Here is a 16,885-nt window from a genome sequence, read left to right as displayed (position 1 = left end):
GAAGCCAAGAGTCGATATGTACCTAGTGAATGCTACCAAACTGATATCGATATCATAGTACTCCTTCGCAATGCCTGCAACAAGGAGTGAGCAAGGCACTCAGCATAGTGGTGCTTCCGAGTTCGTCGCCCATCTCGCGGACATCCTTCAGGGAGCTCGGAGCTTATATCCTCCAAAGGTTTTGGGAGAATTTCTCGGAATTCTGGTAACTTTGGGAGGGGTTCACTTGGGACAAAGGGGTTCCATCAAGGCATGCAGTGACCGTTTCTGAGAAAGAAAAGAGAAAAAAACACTGGTGTTCCTTAGTATTGTTAATTAATCGAGATATATGGTGAAATCGCGTGTATATCGATCATCTTTTCCTCGGGTATCCTAGGAGTGGAGCTTAGGCGGCATTGAGATAGAGGCCCAGAACTACCGAGCGTATTGATGTATTTCCGATTATAGATTGGATCGACAGTGCTTCCAAACTTAGCTTCCACCAGGTATCCTAAAAGCAATGAAAATTCATATTTGCTAATAATTTGGCTCCCTTATCTGTTGTACTGTTTGTTGTACATGCAAAGCCCTTCAAAAAACCTATAACAAATGTTCCCCACCACCAATTAACTTTCAGTATGCCTGATTTGAGGTTTTTCTGGCTCCATAAGGTGCAGATGATGACACCTGTTGAGTGGCTTGCGCACGCATTGCTTAGCTTCGGGCCGCAAATCTCTACATCGCGGGCTCAGGCTATATAGTGGTTCGCCATCTACAACATCTCCTGCGTAGTCCCCGCTCAGCTAACGCAAACTGCAATGCATCTATGCGATGTCAATTTATTATATATTCCTTTTTCCTTTTTCTTTTTAATTCTCTAATACTCGGAACAATTGCGGTGTGAACTTAGCCGTTATGCTTCTATCCTATCCATGAATATATATTAACAACTTTACTCAAGGACACTTCCCTCGTAGAGCCAGTAATGATTCCTAGGTTTCAAATTTGTTCCTACTACGTCTCTACGGCTCGGAAACCCTGTCTAAACCTGGAATTCCATCAGTCACACCATGGCTTCTATCAACATTTCAACCATTGACTTTGCCAAGTTGGACCAGTTTGATGCTGGTGAAGGCTATGGAGATGAAGTCAATAAGTTGCTCAATGCAGTTTGCTCGCCGGGGTTCTTTTACCCAGACTTTAAAAATGCATTTGGAACCAAGCTTGTGCTAAGGGAGGTCAAGGATGCATATGCCGCCTCTGACAGATACTTTGACCAGTCTCTGGAAACAAAGATGAAAGACTTTCGCAAGGGACAGCCAGCTTCCAGCGATAGAGGGTAAGAGAGTTTCTCCTTCTTCTTTTTACTCTATTCATTCAATTGACTATGCTCCCCACAGGTATAAGTTCTGTGAAACTAACGAGTCCTTTGAGGTAAGTATGGGGCCATTTAGCGGCTTATGATAAGTGGTAGAGACTGATGGTTGGAACAAACAAAAAAGATGTCATCTGATGAGATGAGTGATGGCTCGCTTTCTCTCCCAGAAGTCCTCGCAGTCACTGAATCTTCGCTGAATTCGCTACATCAACATTGCTACATCGCGGCTAATATGCTGCTCGATTGCCTTTCTAATGCTCTCAACATCCCAATTAATGAGTACCATCGCGATATCCTTCCCAGTGAGTCTGGATTAAAACTTGTCTCTGAGCCAAGCGTAGCCAATGCATCGGAAGTGATTGAAAACAAACATACCAACAGCGGGACATTCACCTTTCTGTTCTACGAGTAGCCCGGTCTACAGATTAATATCCCCGGCTCAGATGAATGGGCCTTTCCTAAGCCCCCTGCCCCTGGATGTGCTATTGTCTATGGAGGCAATTTTCTGAAACTGATGTCGAATGGTGTCCTGCAGTCGCCTTTGCATCGGGTTACGCAGCTTGAAGATGGGGCGGGCAAGAGGTTTTTCCTCTCCTATTTCCTTCGGCCGGAGGAGGGAGCAAAGGAACGCTTGGAGAGTCATCTATGATCGATAGCATTGTGTTCAGCAGCTACTCAATCGAAAGGTACATATTCAGATACTACACAGAGCCTAAGTAAATATTAGTTTTACGACCGTGAAACAAATATATATGTACATATATATGGAATTCTCCCTTAATCCCTCTACAATCCCACTCCCCCCTCAACTTCTACAACTAAGGCGTATCTCCATCCCCACCCCCAATAACCATATGCTGCCTAAACACCCTCAAACACAAACCCAAGCCGCTCAACAGCCCTTTTTCAGCCTAGGGCTTTTGGGTTTTGTCGACGATGGCTTAGCAGAAGGGGTCGGTGGAGTTGCATTTGGTTGTTAGTGTGGTATGGATGTTGCCGAAGTCGGTCTCTGGCTAGGGGCCTTCTGGGAGGTAGGTCTATGTTGATGCTTTTGTGGGTTTGGAGGTGCCGCCCCCGAGGGACCAGAGGGCTTGTGGGAGGGGAATAGGTGGATGAGGTAGATTGTCCGGCCTTGGAGTTGTTTGGGGGCTGGGGTACTGGGTCGCGGAGGGGGTCATTGGGTCATTGTTATTGTGGTGATTTGGGGCAGATAACTGCTATGGGGTAATATGTATTGGAATGGTGAGGGAGTAAAGGATGCTCGAGATTTAGAAGGACTGGAACTAACTCATGTACTTCTGTATGATGGTTTGTCTACTGAATCAATGATCAAAAAAACTCTATCTGGCGGTCATATCCACTGTGTTTTCAAGTTAAGATAGAGTATGCGGGTCTTGTTATTGTGTGGGAATAGGGAGGTGAGGATAGAAAGACAAAGAAAGCATGAAAGGTAATGGTTAAGGTGTTGGGAGCCCGGCCCTGGAGGGAGCGGCGGTATCTACTACTGAGGTACGGAGTGCTGTCTACGATATAGTGATTCACTATATTAACACACTTTCTTACCTCTTTAGGAAGGCAAGCGTCTCGCAAATTGAGATAAAGTTTTCTTAGCATTGCAGCAAATAGGCGCGGCCACAGCAGCCACTCTGCGCCCGCGGCGTTTTCTGCGCCTTGTACTGTACATAGTAAAATTCTCACCCCACGACGTAGTAACTTGTAAATGTATAGTACTCCGATACAATGAAACTTTAATCAATGACAGAAATCCAGATTTCTTGATGTTTAAAAGGCTTCATCCTACAAGGGCGAGAAAGTCATCAACTTGCTTTGATTACGGTGATCCAAAGTACTAAGCGTCCGTAGGTACACACAGGACCAAAGCAGTAGTCCAATAATAAAAGTCCTCGTCTCCGGAGAATACCTGAGTGCATACACACCCAAGCAGGTACAAACCTTCTAGTATATACTAATACAGAGGCAGTAGAAGACGTTTCAGCTCTATTTTGGAGTACGTAGTCCACCAAAAATAAGCCTACTAATCCCTGATAACTTACCCAAACCCCTCACTAGTACTAATTCGCACTAGATACTCGAAGGTTCCCCACCAGACACAAGGCTGACAGTCACTGACTTTTCCTTCATCTACATGACATCCACCGACGTCATGTGCATCAGGCAGCAAATGCAAATGATCAACATATTTGATCGAATTTATTCCACAGAAAAGCAACAGAAGGCAAAAGAACATCCATCATCCACCCGTCACGCGCGCGCCACCAATTTATCAGAAGATCGATCGATGGATGATCAAAGAAAGTTCTGGTTCCGCGGGATTAGCCGCCTTGTTTTCCTTGGTTGAGGGTGGCCGTTACCGCTCGTTTTTTGGACTATCTATGTACCATAGTAGCAATATCTATGTATAGTAGGTACTAAGGATAAACGGGGGTCCTGATAAGACGACCTGTGTCAAAGGGATGTTTCACATAACCGCTGGGCTGCAGGAGTGCTTTCTTGGTTGCGCTCGGGCTAAGTTGGACTAAATTAGGGCTGTCGAGGCGCGCGGGGAATGATTCATTGGGTATCGTTGGGAGGTAGAGTCAATAGGAGTAGATGCTAGTAAAGGTTGATTCGAAGAAAATTTGATGTCTTCTAGTGTACTATCTATAGCTATTCATCATCCATGGGGCATTTGTTATATCTACAGTAGAACCCTTCTACAGAGAGGAGATACAAGTCACCAAGTGGCCACCCGATGCGGATCATCGCTCAGCCTGACCCCAAAATCCAAACTGCCAGTCCAATGGGTGATTCCTGCCCAGCGATCACGACAGTCGAATAATAAACGGCTTTCTTCTCTTTTGTCCCCCACTTTTCAGCTGGACCGCCCGCGTTTACGAGGCACGGGGGCTGGTCCTTTTTCCTTTCCCTCTGGCACTGAGGCTCAGTCTTATTTCTCTTCGCTTCTCTTCTGCGTTTGCTTATCTTTTTGCTTTCTTTCTTTCTTTCTTTCTTTTTTTTTTTTTTACTTCTTTCGCTCCCAGAGGTTACCCCTCCTTGTGCTTTGCTTTTAATCCCTGTCATTCTTCTTAGGGTTTCTTCATCCCACCACAGCTGTTTCTTGGAAAGTTGTGTTCGCCAAGTGCTTCTTCCCACTACGTCACTTCTTGTGTCTCCTCTTTTGAATCACAAAACCGCCCCGCTTCCACAATCCACATCTCAACGATCATTATTGGAAACACAAGATAAAACTAGGCCAAGTTTATCACAGAAATATTTGAAAAATAACAAAAAAAAAAAAGGGGGAGGGGTGACACAAGACCAAAGAAATAATAATATACTCTTCACCAAGATGCCTCGTCATCAACAACACATCGTCCCATGGACCGATTCCGAGTCCGACTACTCATCAGAGTCGGATTATTCCATGCAGAATGACCGCCGTCGGACGACCGTCAGAAGGCGCTCCTTCTCCCGTCATCGCTTCGGCCCCGATCACGGCAGCACCACTTACCTGAGTCCCGTCGTGCAGGACGTGCATCTGCACCGCTCCGCATCCACGGGCGCCCGGCGACGACGGTCTCGTGAGCGTCCCCCACCACCTCCGGCCGTCATCGTCGATATCAAGAACGACTCGCGGAATAAGGGCTCCAACAGAAGTGCAAACAGGGCCCGTAAGGACCAGCACCAGGAGACTTATATTGATCCCTACGAGTCAGAAGACGAGACCCTCCTGCGTGCTCATCATAGACGGCCTCGTGCCAGCACTGCTAGTACGCCAAGAGAGGCTTCGCCGCGGCAACATGAGCGGGATTATGAGTTGGTGATTGATCAGCGACTGCTGGAAAAGAACGACCATCGACAGGATCTGGAGCTGTTAAGACAGCAGCAGGAAATAGAGCGTTTGGAGCGGGAATTGGCTCGCCATAGGCTTGAAGCCCGTGACGCTCGTGATTCCCATGATGTCCGTATCCTCAAGCAGGAGGAGGACTGGTATGAGGATGAGATTAGCGAGCGACTGAGGAGGCTTGAGAGGTATGAAAAGAGCCAGCGCATGGAGGAGGAACAGCGGCAAGCGGAACGCCGCTGGAAACTGCATCAATTTGAAGAAGCCCAGCGCCATGCTAGGGAGGAAGACGGCGTCAAATCAAAACTGCGCGAAGAGAAGCTCAAGGAGCTCCGACACAAAATCGAAGAGGAGGAGGAGCAGCGCAAAGCAGAACATCGGTACAAGTTGATTCAGTTTGAGGATGCTCAGCGTAAAGCTAGGGAGGATGAAGATGTCAAAGCAAGACTGCGTGAAGAGAAGCTCAAGGAGCTCCGACACAAAATCGAAGAGGAGGAGGAGCAGCGCAAAGCTGAACATCGTTACAAGTTGCGTCAGTTTGAGGAAGCTCAACGCAAAGCTAGGGAGGATGAAGATGTCAAGTCGAAGCTGCGCGAAGAGAAGCTCAAGGATCTTCAACGCAGGATCGATGAGGAGGAGGCGCAGGAACGACTCAAAGAGCAGATCCGTCAGGAAAAGCTCAAGGAACTTCAGCGCAAGATCGACGAAGAGGAAGAGCGCGAGCGGATCAAGAAAGAGATCCGGGATGAGGAGGCGAGAGCCCTACTTGCAAGACAGGAGAAAGAACGTAAAGAAGCTGCGATGAAGGCAGCGGCCGTTGAGGAATGGAAATTGAACGAGGAGCGGCGGATCAATGCCGAAAGAGAAGCGAAGCGGAGACGTGACGAAGAATTCAGGGCTCGACTGAGGCTCGAATTCGGTTATACGGAGGAAGAAATTGAAGAGATAGTCACCAAAAAGAAGAAGAAGGAGGAGAAAGAAAATGGCAAGGAGGAAGAGAAGGAGAAGAAAAAGGATAAGGAGAAAGAGAAGGAGAAGAAGAAGAAAGGAAAGGAGAAGGAGAAGGACGACGAAGAAGAAAGTGAAAAGGAAGAGAAGGAAGAACACCGCCGGACGACTTGGATTAAGGTATACTACCCAACTGCCAATACTTTCTGTATCTGGCTAAACTAACATGAATGACTAGGTCCACCGCAGACACCTTTTGCCTGACACTCTGATGGCCTATCACTTGCCCTGGGACTGGGATGACGTGAGTACCCTTGACGGATTGATATTTTGAAAGTAGGCAATGCTAACTGACTGGTATCAACAGCGCGATAGCAACTATATCATTATTAAGCAGTGGATCTCAGAAGACTTCCAGGAAGAGCTCTTCGATCACACCCGGCGACTTCGCGAAGGCAAACTCATTACCCAGACCTCTAACACGTTGACGGAGTTGAAGGTCAACGACAGGAAGAAGGACAAGATGTACCTTGTGCGGAAGAAGAGCCCCAGTCGGCGCGCATGGATTTTTACATGATCGGCCCATTAAATTGTTTTGCGAAACGCAAGTGATACCTCTATGCGTCTGCTTTCCATGGCTTAGGATTTGGTGTCTGAGTTGTCTATTGGCTTTTTTGTAAACTTTGATGACCTATTGGACCTGAAATGTTTCGTGTTGATGTTCATTTTTCTTTTTTTTCGTCATGAGTTGGGATTTTGATGATATGACCGCACCTATATATGATACAATGATGATTGCCACGATGGATACCCAAACTCCTTTATGATCCAACCCAAACTCCCGAATAAATGCTCGAGCAAAAGAACGAAATAGGTTATTGGTTATACAGACACCAAGCACTTAGTCTCTTGTTGCCCAGTGCTTCTCGGCACGAAGAATCAGCTCCTCATACACGGTCCAAGCAAGTGCTGAACTTAGCGCTTTCCTGGTAATACGCAACCCTAAGCCGCCCAACAAGCTCCGCACGCCATCTTCGTGAACCATCAACTTCACCGCTCGCATCATGTTTCCGTACTTGTTCGGCATAAGTTGCAGTCGAGTCTTAACCGCATCAAACGGATTAGTGATCGCGGTAGCAAGGCCAGCCGCCAATGCTCCAGAGACAAAGTTAATCGATGAGGACGACGACTTTAGCGATTGGTCACCAGTTCCGGAGTCGGCCAGCGATGCGAAGCGCCGCTTCAGCTGCTCGTAGAAAAGAACATAGAGCCCTGCGTAGGGGGCATCACGTGCAGCGGTTGCCCCAAACCCAGCAAAAAGTCCTCGCACACCTTCTGTGCGAAGGATATCGCGCCCTGCGCTGTACAGACTGCCATATGCGTAGTAGCTCGACTCGTAGCGTACTTTCAGAACGGTGACGGGCATCATCACAAATCCTGCCGCAACGCGAGCGGCCGCGCCCGTAGCAAGGTTGGCCGAGTTCGACAGCTTTGGAAGAGCAGACGAAGATGCCACGCCTTTACCGTTTGCACTAGCGCTGGAAAGGGCGACCGGGACCCCGGTATGCGCTAAACCTTGTCGTAGGGCATTGAGACTGGTGAAATAGAGCGCCGAGCCGAAGCCTGTGCGGAGTGCGGAGGGAAGGGTTCCACGCCATAAGCCGCGGATTCCATTTGGAGAAGAGATGATGGACTTTATTGTCGGTAGAAGTGCGGCATTCTGAGACTGCTGGACTCGGGTCTTGAGGAGGTCTGCTGGCTGGAGGAGGATGGCGGAGCTGAGGCCGGAGCAAAGGCCGGCGGCGAAATGAAAGGTAGTTTTTGATGCTGCCAGCAGATTAGACAGGAGTCAATTTGTTTCGCCGTAAAGAAAGAATGGTAATTTTTTCTCTAGTGGGCCAAAGAAAGAAAAACAATAAAAAGGTCGTAAAAGAAAGGAACATACTCGTAGTGGCAGAGGTCTTTTTCACCTGCGGCACTGCATATACAGCGCTGTTCGACATTGCAAGGTTATGCACAGGCCCAGCCTGGAAGTTCACGAATTGAAGTTTATATGCACTTCTAAGATTGATCAGGCAGTGGTTATCACAGCAGATTCAGTTCATCCACAATGGACACCGCTTTTTCGTAGATGACGAGAATCTTGCGAGAGACCGGAATGCGGTCACAGTCACGAAGGGGGCGGCAGAGACCACATCTCAAGCGATATAAGAAAAGTAAAGAAGAATTTGAGAGGTGAGATCTGACATATACTCAGATCAGGTACGATGTGAGGTTCCAGAAAAAGGAATTGCCGGTAGTATTTTTCCTCTCGAACATCGCGGTTGGTGAAGTCATCAGAGGTTCGTTCCGAATGTACCATGATTGGCCGGATACAGTTACGGGCGGCCACATGCGGTGTATTTTCGGTACTCGAATACAGCGATCAGTTTGTTCGAGGAAAGTTTGCAGTACAGCATAAATACAGTACATCAGCTTACATAACTTTTATTCCAAACGGATTGCGATCCCTGACCACGAGACTTTTTAGTTGGTGCCCATGTACGGAGTAGTGTCTTGGGTGCAGCCAGGCCTGCGACTCCACCTGGAAATGCAAAGAGTACATATGTACCCATCCATGGATGCACTGAGGCATATGGATGGAATTCTGCCAATTGGGGCACGACTTACCGTTGGACGAACCCAGCCTTGAACTCTCCCCCACAGATCCTGGTGAAATGACATTTGACTGGAAATACTTTAGAAACCCTCGTTTGATGTCTCATCCAGGGATCTTCAATTGAAATTTGTATTGAGGCCGAATGCATCCATAGCTAGGGCAAAGTCAAAATTACGCCCGCCGCACTCAGTAACCAAGTAATGTTACCAACCCCAGCAGTGATTCGGCAGTTGGCGGAGTCACAGGCTAGCCAATCGGTTTCCTGCAAAATCGGATTGACAGCCTGCGATGCTTGACTACTCGTAATCAATCGACGTCACGGGTCTGGATGAACCGAACGGATGTCAAGTTAATTTAGGTAGAAAGTAACTCCACAAACGCCAGTCGACGACTCTCCCTTTGTACATCTCTTTTCTTTTTTTCTTCCCCTCTTTGTACCTGTCATGCCCTCTTTTCTATAACTCCTCCCGATAATCACCCCGTCACAACAGAGATTGACCATCATCCGTGGACAGCCGGAGTCGGTCTCTGCCCGTAATGCCTGAGTGGCCTGCCATTCCCTTCTTTCCATATCCGCCTTCCAAGGCTGGCTACTGGAGTCCCGTTACGTCGACCTTGAATTGGTGCGAAGAGGTGCGCGCATCCTTTCTTGGTCTTTGTTTTCTGTTAAACTCACTCCTAATGGTTTCATAAAAATAGGATTACTATGCGACCATCTACTCCGCCGAAATTGTCAACGCTTTGACAAATCTTCTGTTTATGTGGCTTGGAATTAAAGGGCTACGCAGCTGTAGGCGCAATGGACATGATTCGATCTTTGAAGTGGCATACTATGGCTATCTCCTAGTTGGAATGGGGAGTTTCCTGTTCCATTCGACACTGAAATGCAAGTGATAGATCTCTACTCATTCTACGAGGAGCGTTGGGTAACTCGGGCTTACTAACCTGTTCTCTTCCGACAGATCCCATGCAACTTGTCGACGAGCTTTCCATGATCTACACCACTTGTTTGATGTGCTATGCGTCCTTTTCTTACTCGAGACCGACAAGCGTCCGTGTCTTCCTAGCCATTGCGCTGACCAGTCTGGCCGTCTTCATCACCCTCTATTACCACTACCTTCAGGACCCTGTCTTCCACCAGAATGCATATGCTATCCTGACCATTGTCGTCGTCCTGCGGAGTATGTACACCATGGAAGTAACCCTTCGCCCTAAATGGCGACACACTACCGAGGAGGACCGGCTAGCGCGCGAGAAACAGGGTCTGCCCATTCCTTCGAAGGAGCATCAACATTACGAGAATGTACGAGATGTCAAGATTCTGAAGACTATGTGGTTCATGGTTATTTATGGGCTGAGCATGTTCCTCGGCGGCTTCTTTATCTGGAACTTGGATAACCACTTTTGCACTAAGATCCGCGGATGGCGCCGGGTAGTGGGGCTTCCGTGGGGTATGCTCCTTGAAGGTCATGGCTGGTGGTATGTTTTCCTTGCCCTTGTTCTTTTTCTTTTCTGCACCGCTGCAGGTGTTCGCTCGTATGGTGCTTGCTAACATTGTTCTGTTGTTAAGGCATGTTATGACGGGTATTGGTGCGTACCTCTATATAATTTGGGGCATTTGGCTGCGCCACTGTTTGAACAACCGTCAAGAGGAATATTACCTGTGGTGGCCGCATTTCTGGAACTTTCCGGAGATCATCCGTATTGGCTCCAAAGACAAGGGCGAAAATGGTGTGGCCAAGAAATCAAATTAAGCTACAAATGTTCTTACTGATACTATATCCTTACTCCGTTTAAGCGAGCAGTGTGGCCAGGAGCTACGGTGGCTTGGCTATGACCCTGGTATTTGTGTTTTGTTTATTCATAGACATTGGTTTTGGCCTGGCCAGGACCTTCTTATTATAGAGAACAGGATGAGAAAAATGAAGATGGTGTTACAGCTCACAGCGTGATTTAGGGTCTTCAATATTATGTTGTTCATCCGATAATCCACATGAACCTCATCGACGTACGTCATATTCATTGAAGACAGCATAGCTCCTGTGTAGCTGCGGGCCGTCTACCAGTCTTCACAGTTTCGGCTTGGAAGGTCCCCTCTTATTCCTCACGGGGGCGGGGACATGCTCCTTCCAGCGCGGATCAATCGTTATTTTTTCGACTTTCGACTTTCGACTCCACTGCTCACGGAAACTCTGGTCTTCCTCTCGCCACCGCCGCAGTTCCTGACCCAGCCACTTGCTAGCTGCTTCGGCACACTCAGTCGGTGCTTCCTGAGCAAGGAGATGTCCGTACTCTTTGAGATAGACGTCGCGAACTCGACCAGCCGCTGCCCCACCGCTGCCACCTAAGCCTACACCAGTGTTGGCCATCTTGTCGGCCATCATCTCGGGAAGACACATATCCGATTTGCCGCCAAATATGTACATGACACTAGGTCGGAGGTGTGGGATCTCTGCGAATATGCGTGATGGCTCAGGACGGTAGAAGGGGAAAGATCCCAGGTGATTGGGGTCGAGGTCGGGATGTGTTACCCGATCCACCGGTACATCTTTGCCCGGAGGCCCATCGTAATTGGGGCGTGAGAAGGTAAATACTTCTTGGTGAAGGGGTGTCGTTAGGGTGACGGGTTGTTCACCGTCCTTAGATGCTTCGCTGGGAAGTTGGTGAATAGCTGTGGGAAGTTCACGCAGGCCGTACTTAATCCAGCGATCAAGGACGCGGGAATCCCAGGCTTGGTAGAACGGACTTCGACTGAAACCCTCCGCAGCGGCCTTGCGCGAAGGCCAGATATCCCGTCGATAGGTTGATAGTTGGGTAGTTTTGGCCATGGCAAGTTTTCGCTTGTCGGCCGATAGGGGATCTAGTTGTGTTGTTTGTCTCTGGATAACAGGGTCAAGTAGGACAAGTGTATGGATGAGTCGAGGATGCATCAGACATAATTTGGCACTGTGATGGTTAGAGGCTGCCAATGAGAGTTGCGAGAATCCAGTTTGCGGAAGACTGACAGATGTGCGCCGCCAAAGCTATGGCCGATTCCGACGATCGGACGAGGCATCTCCTTGCGCTTTACGTTGACGAGGTGAAGGAGGTCCCTGGGATGATCGAACCAACTAGCTATTGGTGCACAGTGTCAGTTCCATAGTATTCGCTGTCTGATTTGGTCGTAGCATGCAGCCGAGACATTGTTACGTACGGTCATTGCCCAAGACATCCTCGTTGGTTACATAGCTTTGCCCTTGATGCGCAACGTCGGCTATCCAGATACTTCGGATGCGGAAGCCATTGGCTTTGGACCGAGCATGTAGTTCTTCCCAGAGTGGTTCATAGAGTTCCTAGTAAGCAGCATTAGCTTTATGTTCCCGTTGAAAGCAAGCTACACTTAAAGGACGCAACTGAAATCATGGACGTTGTACCTTGGGAAAACCATTCGCATGGGTCGCAAGGATAGTGACATCACCTGGCTGAGGATTAGGGTTATCTAGGGGAATATACTGCTTGACAGCCAAATATAATTCATCTTCCTGTTCGTTAGCCGTAGCCCCGGGATATTCCCGAATATGCTGGCATTCGACCAAATGGTCGACGATGCGAAAAGGCCCGGAATGTGTAGGTGAAGACATCGCATAGGTCTCTTGTCTATTTGGGAAAGTATCGGTCTATCATGGGCCCGCCTGGGGCTTTTTAAAAGGCGGAGGTCTATGGTCTGGGGTAACGGAGGTATGCCCAGGGCACTTTTGCCGTGGTCTGGATCGCTGAGCCGAGGTGCATTCCCGTAATTAACTCAGAATGGCCCGAGAAACAGTGCCGAGCATTTTGCATTATTTATTATCTTGCATTATGCACTAAATCGCTATTTTCTGGACATTTTCTGGGAGCAAATATGACAGTTTGGGTAATCTACAACAGAAACCTTTGGGACATCTTTCTCACTTCTTGAACAGACATTTGGCGAATTCCTGGAGCACACTGCATGGTGGGATAAGCATAGCCTTCAAGATATGAACGGTGTCGCCGAAATTGCCCTTATGATGGTGTGCACAGTCACAAAGCAGGACTGTCTTCGAACTGGTTATGTTTCAGGAGGGAGGAATATTGATTACATTTGCACGACTCGTACCAAAGATGGTAAACTGTACGCGCACGTGACCAGGTGTCGTGCCGGCGCGTTGGCGCGTCGCATCGCATAATTGTAGTAAAACGCCGCCACCACAAATCTCAGGTGCCAGTCTACCAGCGATACTGAAACCCTTACTTTTGTGATTGTGGCAAGGCATTATATACAACAAGAAAGAAAACAGTAAATACCCTCAATTCCCGCCATGGTGGGTCACGAAGAGGAGCTTCAGCTCTTCGACCAGTGCAAGATCTGTATAATATGCTCGAAAGACCTCAGCCTCGACACAGCGCACCAGGTATGCATCGACTGATCTATCCTTGGATACACTAAACTCTTACGCGCATACTCGATAGCTTGCGACAACTCTTGAGGAGCAGGGTGGTGAATCCGTCATCTATGAACCGCCAGCCGCCTTTCCACCGTTACATGAATTTAGCCATCTCGTATCTACGACCATCGATTTCCCGACATTTGAAGCTGCTAACGACGCTTTGATTCCTGTCGTCAAACCGCAATGGCTGCATGCGTGTCTAAACAAAAGAAAGCTAGCAAATCCGCGACAGTACAGCCCTGACCCCCGACTATTCTTGAACGATGTTGTGGTTACATGCGGTGATATCCCAGAGGGTGATAAGGATGCGATCATTGGTGGTGTGCTGGCAAAAGGCGGGCTCTACAGCCCTAGGATAACACAAATGGTCACTCACTTGGTCGATCTGACCACGGATTCAGACAAGGCTCGAGTAGCACTTGGCAAGAAACTGAATGTCAAGATAGTGCTTCCGCACTGGTAAGACTCCTGGGTTTACTATGGCAGAATGCTGGAAGGTCACATTAACCTGATATATGCCAGGTTTGACGACTGCCTGAAACTTGGACGACGGATCGACGAGCGCCCATATATTCTGCCGAACCCAGAAATCCTGCGTGCTGGCCCCGATGCGCCAATCCGCTCTACTGAGAATCGAGATATTGTTGGAGCTTCCACAGCCGAACCAACTACTCTACCGACACCTCGGCCAAAGCTCGATGTGTTCGAAGGGAAACACGTCATGCTTTCGACAGACCTTGGGATTGGTTCACACTTATTAGATTCGATCACGGAGATTATCGAGGAAGGCGGAGGTACTATCACATCTGATCCCTCCAAGGCAGAGGTCTTGATATGTCGCTACAGAGAAGGCTTTGCATATCGTGTGGCGTCGAGGCTGAATAAAGAGGTTGGAAACTTATCTTGGCTTTATCATTTGATAACATACAACACCTGGACCTCGCCCCTGCGGCGATTGCTGCACTATCCTGTACCGCGCACTGCAATCCCGGGTTTTGAAGGATTTAAGATCAGTTTGTCCAATTATGTTGGGGAAGCTAGATCTTATCTGGAAAATCTAGTCGCCGCATCAGGTGCAGAATGTACCAAGACTTTGAAACAAGACAACACACATTTGGTCACTGCTCATGGAAACAGTGAAAAGTGCTCCGCAGCAAAAGAATGGGGGCTGCATGTAGTCAATCACTTGTGGCTTGAAGAGAGTTACGCTAAGTGGAAGCTGCAGCCGGTTTCCGATCCCCGTTATACGCACTTTCCTCGACGGACGAACCTGGGCGAGGTAGTTGGTCAAACACGGCTGGACAGGGGTACTCTCGAAAGCCTCTTTTTTCCTTCAGAACACAAGCCCGAAGCTGCCACAAGCCCGCGGCGAGTCATGCAGAACAGGGATCAAAATGCTACAGCCGGAAAGGCGACAGTTTCTATGCAGCCACCACAGGCGAAAGAGCTGGAAGATGACAAAGATGTCTCGGATGCATGGAATGCAACACCAGCTGGCAAGTCGCGGAAACCTTCAGATAGCAGGAAGCTACAGACGCCCGCGCGTACCCGACTTATGTCGGAAGGCAAGGAGAACGACACTCCATCATCAACAAGTAGTCGGAAGTCCAAGGAAGCCGCAGCTGCCCGTCTTCATGACATTGCTCCGGATATTGCGCTGTACGAGAAGGAAAGGAAGCGTGTTGGTGGTGTGATCTATGGAGGTCGCAAAAAGACAGATGAGGACCGTGTTACACTAAATGCTAAGAAGCGAAGGTCACTCGAGCCTGAGGCTAATAGCGACGAGGACGAAGCAACGGAGGCAAAGAGGCAAAAGAAATCAAAGCCTCCCGTAACAATGCATCTATTAATCACGGGATACCAAAAGTGGGTCGGAAACATGAAGAAAGAAGATGCAGACAAGGTTTGTGAAACTCACCTCATGTTATAATGGCTTTATTCGCCCCGAGACAGAAACTAATGGCATATAGCGACAACTTCGAGAACTTGGAGTCCAGGTTGTCCAAGATGCCCGGAAATGTTCTCACCTTGCTGCCCCGTCTATACTTCGAACCCCTAAGTTCGTCAACGCACTTGCTTATAGCCCAATGATCATTAGCACCGATTTCATCACAGCATGCCTTAAAAAGAACGAGCTTTTAGATCCTGCCGGTTACGTCTTGGAGGACAAGGCTGCAGAAAAGCGATTCGGGTTCTCTTTAGAGGTAGCCCTGAGCAACGCGAAGGAAAACAAGAACAGGCTTTTGCAGGGGTATCAGATCTATTGTGTCGAATCCATTCGAGGGGGGTTTGAAGCCTTCAAATCCATTGTTGACACCAATGGAGGAAATTTTACGCTCTTCCGCGGACGCGTTTCGTACCAAGCACAACGAGAAGAGAGTGATGATGATAGTGACAAAGACGATAGCTGGAGTCGGAAAGAAGTGTACCTCCTCAGCAGTGTAGTACCTGAGCACCAAAGACTATGGCCGCGGTTCCGCCAGATGGTGCAGGGTATTGGCAAGACGCCGCGGATTGTGCGCGTGGATTGGCTTCTTGACATTGTGATGTCGCAAGAATTACGCGCAGCAGATGAGTATGAGCTTAGTGAAGACATGTCCGACAAGATGGAGGAGTAAGCCCATGTCTACAGGGGAGTTAGGGTGTTCCTGTACAATGGGTTTGCTTTTTGCTTGTCCGGGCTTTTTCTGGGCCTCTCGGGGTTCTTGACCCTGCGGAGTGATTCTTCTGTGTATATTCTGGAATTATGATGTAGAAGTTACTTATCGTATCTGAGCGATTTAATGAACAGCCATGATGAGAGTGCATGATTTCAAGACCTGCGTTAGATAAATGCTCTCATCAGAAAAACTTAACACCTTCCTGGCCCTCACTACCAAAGACCTGGGCCTTGCCCCGTTTCACGAGGACATTGAGCGACTTCATCATAACATCTACATCCATGCCATGCCATTCTATCGAGCGTCAGCAGACGTCACGCAAAACTCGCACATGACCTACCTTGTGACATAGTGGCCTCCCCTTCAACCAACTCATAAACCGTCAAAACCACGTTCTTTTGTCCGGTATTCTCAACCTACCCACGACACCAAGCATCAGCATTCGAGCGTTTGCCCCATCCGGGAAAATAACATACCCAATCTGCCAGTATTCCCGCCCACTCCTCCGGCCTCCTCCACCAAACCCAAGCAATCGTCTTATTCGTCCCATCAACCCACTCCGCCCTCCTTCCTCCTCCACCCTTCTCTTCGCTCTCTGCCATCCAGTCCAAGATATTCCGCGCCTCGGACAATGGAATTCGTTTCCGCAGCGTGGAATTATGGAATAACGGTGACTCGATAGCTTCTATTAAGGAGAGACGGTATGTTCGGTGGTGGCGACACCAGGATTGAATTAATAAGGACCATTTTTGGAGCTGCGAGAGTCGTGTTGTGCTGTTCGGCTGGGGTGTGAAGAATGGGGGGAAGGAGTAGGTCGGTGGGAATTGAAAGGGAGTAGAATTAGACATCTCCTTCTCTTCTTTAGATTTTGCTTAGATGCGATGAGTCCGTGGCTTTGTCAATATGAGCCTGTTGTATAATTATAGTTGTATGTTTGGGGATATTGACGTGCGGAGGGGTTGATAACGG

At 48.5% G+C, this 16,885-nt stretch overlaps 7 protein-coding genes across 7 annotated transcripts; 4 read left to right on the top strand and 3 right to left on the bottom strand.

The window, feature by feature from the left end:
- Positions 1-1,049: 1,049 nt before the first annotated feature.
- AO090009000439 (uncharacterized protein) lies at positions 1,050-1,443 on the top strand (the record flags this gene model as incomplete). The annotated part of the gene is made up of 2 exons (XM_001816850.3): positions 1,050-1,318; positions 1,380-1,443. The coding sequence occupies 2 exons, from the start codon at positions 1,050-1,052 to the stop codon at positions 1,441-1,443; spliced, it is 333 nt and encodes a 110-aa protein (XP_001816902.3).
- Positions 1,444-4,706: 3,263 nt separating this feature from the next.
- On the top strand, positions 4,707-6,374 carry AO090009000437 (uncharacterized protein; the record flags this gene model as incomplete). The annotated part of the gene is made up of 1 exon (XM_023235263.1): positions 4,707-6,374. One exon carries the CDS (start codon positions 4,707-4,709, stop codon positions 6,372-6,374), a length of 1,668 nt encoding a protein of 555 aa, XP_023088660.1.
- Positions 6,375-7,050: 676 nt separating this feature from the next.
- On the bottom strand, positions 7,051-8,152 carry AO090009000436 (putative mitochondrial carrier protein; the record flags this gene model as incomplete). The annotated part of the gene is made up of 2 exons (XM_001816848.3): positions 7,051-7,976; positions 8,095-8,152. 2 exons carry the CDS (start codon positions 8,150-8,152, stop codon positions 7,051-7,053), a joined length of 984 nt encoding a protein of 327 aa, XP_001816900.1.
- Positions 8,153-9,775: 1,623 nt separating this feature from the next.
- On the top strand, positions 9,776-10,760 carry AO090009000434 (ceramidase; the record flags this gene model as incomplete). The annotated part of the gene is made up of 3 exons (XM_023235250.1): positions 9,776-10,344; positions 10,459-10,539; positions 10,607-10,760. 3 exons carry the CDS (start codon positions 9,776-9,778, stop codon positions 10,758-10,760), a joined length of 804 nt encoding a protein of 267 aa, XP_023088659.1.
- A 117-nt stretch (positions 10,761-10,877) lies between these two features.
- AO090009000433 (putative toxin biosynthesis protein) lies at positions 10,878-11,636 on the bottom strand (the record flags this gene model as incomplete). The annotated part of the gene is made up of 1 exon (XM_001816846.3): positions 10,878-11,636. The coding sequence occupies one exon, from the start codon at positions 11,634-11,636 to the stop codon at positions 10,878-10,880; it is 759 nt and encodes a 252-aa protein (XP_001816898.3).
- Positions 11,637-13,127: 1,491 nt separating this feature from the next.
- AO090009000432 (BRCT domain-containing protein) lies at positions 13,128-15,874 on the top strand (the record flags this gene model as incomplete). Its single annotated transcript, XM_023235238.1, has 4 exons — positions 13,128-13,220; positions 13,303-13,715; positions 13,779-15,159; positions 15,254-15,874. 4 exons carry the CDS (start codon positions 13,128-13,130, stop codon positions 15,872-15,874), a joined length of 2,508 nt encoding a protein of 835 aa, XP_023088658.1.
- Positions 15,875-16,097: 223 nt separating this feature from the next.
- Positions 16,098-16,764, bottom strand: AO090009000431 (ESCRT-II subunit protein VPS25; the record flags this gene model as incomplete). The annotated part of the gene is made up of 3 exons (XM_001816844.3): positions 16,098-16,210; positions 16,257-16,332; positions 16,393-16,764. 3 exons carry the CDS (start codon positions 16,762-16,764, stop codon positions 16,098-16,100), a joined length of 561 nt encoding a protein of 186 aa, XP_001816896.3.
- Positions 16,765-16,885: the final 121 nt, after the last annotated feature.

Source organism: Aspergillus oryzae, chromosome 1 (genome assembly GCF_000184455.2).
Source record: "Aspergillus oryzae RIB40 DNA, chromosome 1".
In the NCBI taxonomy this organism is placed as follows: Eukaryota; Fungi; Ascomycota; class Eurotiomycetes; order Eurotiales; family Aspergillaceae; genus Aspergillus; species Aspergillus oryzae.
Note: the sequence above shows the minus strand (reverse complement) of the source record. Positions and strands in the feature narration are given on the sequence as shown.